This window comes from Parambassis ranga, chromosome 1, assembly GCF_900634625.1.
Source record: "Parambassis ranga chromosome 1, fParRan2.1, whole genome shotgun sequence".
Taxonomy (NCBI): Eukaryota; Metazoa; Chordata; class Actinopteri; family Ambassidae; genus Parambassis; species Parambassis ranga.
The window spans coordinates 25,004,399-25,007,632 of NC_041022.1; the positions used below are offsets into that span (position 1 = coordinate 25,004,399).

The window sequence follows — 3,234 nt, forward strand, 5'->3', positions numbered from 1 at the left end:
TTCTTTAATGGTACATGTCACTCTGCTCTGCCAAAACAGTTCTTAAAGGTTTAATTACTACTGTAATTTAATTATTTAATATCGGACATATTATAAAGTCTAACTTTGACCAATCTCATATTTAATTCAATATAGAAAGTGCAGGGATTTAAGTGATATTTATTCACAAACAGACACATAATAACTAAACATTGTCAGCTACATTCATGAGCAGCATGAAACTTCAGTTATAAGAATAAATGATTAGATTCCTCGACACAGAATATGTTTTACTCCAACACAAAACATTCATTTTAATGTAGATAATCACTGTAAAAGACCAGAAAACATAAAAGCATGTTCAAGCCTTTGGCTGCATGCTGTGATTGGACTTTTATTTTACTGTTTGTTCTTCTTTCTTCTCTGCTTTTGAAATGGGACGAATTAAACACTAACTGATGAAGAGAAGGAAAAACATGTCATTAAATTCCCCACATTTGTAGTTGGAGTGGAAGTAAGATATCAAAGAATAGTACAGTCATCCTGCTGAGCTCTGCTGAGCTCAACCTGCCTCCTTAGCCGTGCTCTTTCCTCTTCCAGTTCTCTCTGACGCTGTTCTTCTAAACTTCTCCTCATATATTCAATCTGCCTCTGTCTTTCCTCTTCGTCTCTCCTCCTTTGTGCTTCCCTTTCCTCCCTCTCTCTTTCCTGCTCCCTCTCCATTCTCTCCATTTCCTGCTTTCTCTCCTTTTCTCTCTCCCTCTCCTCTCTCTCTCTTTCTGCCTCACGTTGTCTCCTAATTATCATCAGTTGCTCTTGATAATGTTGCTGTGTTTGTCTCTCCATGTTTTCTCTTTCTCTGTGGATTTTCTCCTCCTTTTCTTTCAGGATGTGTTGTTTCTCCTCTTCGATGGCCCTCTCAGCCTCTTGGAACATCTCGTCGGTGTAGTGGCTTCCTCCGTTCTTCTGGACTATCTGTCTGATCTTGTTGAGCAGCTCAGTGACCTGAGGCCTGCGGTCCTTCAGCTTATTATTGAACACATGGTACTGGTTGTTACATCTGTCTACAAGTTCCTGCAGTTCTGGGCTTTCACTCAGGTATTCTTCAATGGTGGTATCTTCAAGCAGGTCACCATGAGTAAAGAGAACCATGCTGTATCTGTCTGCAGCCCCTCCAAAAATGTTTTGAATCATCTGCACCGTCTGCTTTTCCTCATCAGTGAACCGGCCCAGCCTGATGACCACCAGGAAGATGTGGGGTCCAGGAGCACTGTAACTGATGCACTGAGTTACATCTTTAGTTGTTCTATCCATGCCGAACCTGGTGTCAAACAGACCAGGGGTGTCAATGACAGCCACCTTTTGTCCATCTACAGCAGCTTTGCCTTTAGAACAGTCCACAGTCATGGACTTGGCGCTGAACTTGGACTCAAAGCACTGTCTTCCCAGGATAGTGTTTCCTGTGGCGCTCTTGCCATTACCAGTCCTTCCTACCATCACCATCCTCAGCTCCTCGTTTTTTTCAGGTCCTGTGTGGAAGATAAAACAGATCAGGCTGACTAGTGTGCCGTTTGAAAAATGGGACTTTCTTTGAGCATCAAAGACGCATGCAGAGGAAGTCAAGAAACTAAAGTCTATTGTCTGAATGCTTGTTCACAGGAAGGCTGACTGAATGAAGGTCAAAGATATGACATCACAGAACACCCTAGTCGACTGAAATGAAAGCAGAACACTCAGAGACAATGTGCTGCACTTTAAAAGCCGTAACATTCAATAAACATTCGATAAACACACTAAGAGGGAAAACATAGCTCGACATATTACTTGTAAACTGAGAAGATTAGGATTATTGGATATTAAAAAAAATACAAATAAAAAAAAAACATTACTCTTCATACTTAACATCATGAAGACTGCAGTAGACTTACTGTCGTGAGTTGGTCCAGGCATAATTGCTTTCAGAGTGCAATGTGCTGGTGCTAAATATGATCCTCTTCCTGCTGCTCTCTTTGTCGAATGACTAGAGGCAGCTTGCAGCTATATAGTCAACATCACAATGAAAGTGAAAGTGAGTGAGGACCGGAAGCCATTTGGTCTGTTTATCATATATGTTTGTTTTCAGACTTCTATGATCATACTGAAAATAGAACATTTTACACACTGGCGTCTTAATGTAAAAAACACCATAGAATTGGAGATGATGAGCCACACAGTGTGCTGTGCCACATTTATTTAAAAAAAAATATTTTGCAAGTTCTCCCACTTGGAGGAGTCTGAAATTGTCATTGTAGGTGAAGGTGATACATATAAATATATATGATACATATAAATAGTTAAAAAAATCATACATTGTGATTTCTGGATCTTTCTTTTTAGATTATGTCTCTCACAGTCGACATGCACCTACGGTGAAAATTTCAGACCCCTCCATGATTTCTAAGTGGGAGAACTTGCAAAATAGCAGGGTGTTCAAATACTTATTTTCCTCACTGTATATGCTGAATGATCTTCTTCTTTGTGCCAGCTAATGACTTTAGATTTTGGGCAGTCCCTGATGGAGTAATTCAGTGTCCTAAACAGGGTGTCTGTGCAACATAACACAGTTATAAAGACATCAACCATAACAAAAACTTACGTCTTACCTGTTTGATCCCTGATTTGACAACAAAATATAATTAACCTGCATGGACAGTGTGAGAAAAAGGAGCCTCACATGCTGAAACTGCACTGCGTGCATTGTTACTCTGCACATCATGTCAGAAGTCAGAGAGCATGTTAAGGTATGTTTTGTTAGGTTTCACATTTCATTGTCTACTTTGTTAAGTAACTTCTTAATTTTGGCAGTTATGGAAAAATAGGAACTCATGAAAGTACAGTTTACAGTATATTACATGAGGTCCTCAGTCTCTAGGTCCAAGACAAGTAGAGCTTAAATAGAATGTACTGAATCTAATGCTGGCATTCTTAAACAGGAAATGACAAACCAAACCAGCAGAAAAGAAAGAACTTGAAGCACGTGTCAGCTTTGACTCTCCTACAGGACAATTTGAGTGTTTATTCCAGACTTCCTCCTTCTCTTCTGTCAGAGTATAGACTGTGAGGTCATTCTTGAAGCTGTGCACCCATTCACCCTCTGATGATGGCGCCCACTCACCCCTCCCTTCCCCTTTTACAAGAAGGAGCAGCAGTTCTTTTAAACTGAAAGAACTGCTGTATAATACCTCATTTCTGTGCAATAGACAACACTGACTGATT

At 40.1% G+C, this 3,234-nt stretch overlaps 1 protein-coding gene across 1 annotated transcript; it reads right to left on the minus strand.

The window, feature by feature from the left end:
• Positions 1–353: 353 nt before the first annotated feature.
• On the minus strand, positions 354–2,029 carry LOC114439603 (GTPase IMAP family member 4-like). Its single transcript, XM_028411657.1, has 2 exons — positions 1,908–2,029; positions 354–1,508 (listed from the first exon to the last, which is right to left on the minus strand). Exons 1-2 carry the CDS (start codon positions 1,927–1,929, stop codon positions 502–504), a joined length of 1,029 nt encoding a protein of 342 aa, XP_028267458.1. The 5' UTR covers positions 1,930–2,029; the 3' UTR covers positions 354–501.
• Between the last annotated feature and the right edge of the window lie 1,205 nt (positions 2,030–3,234).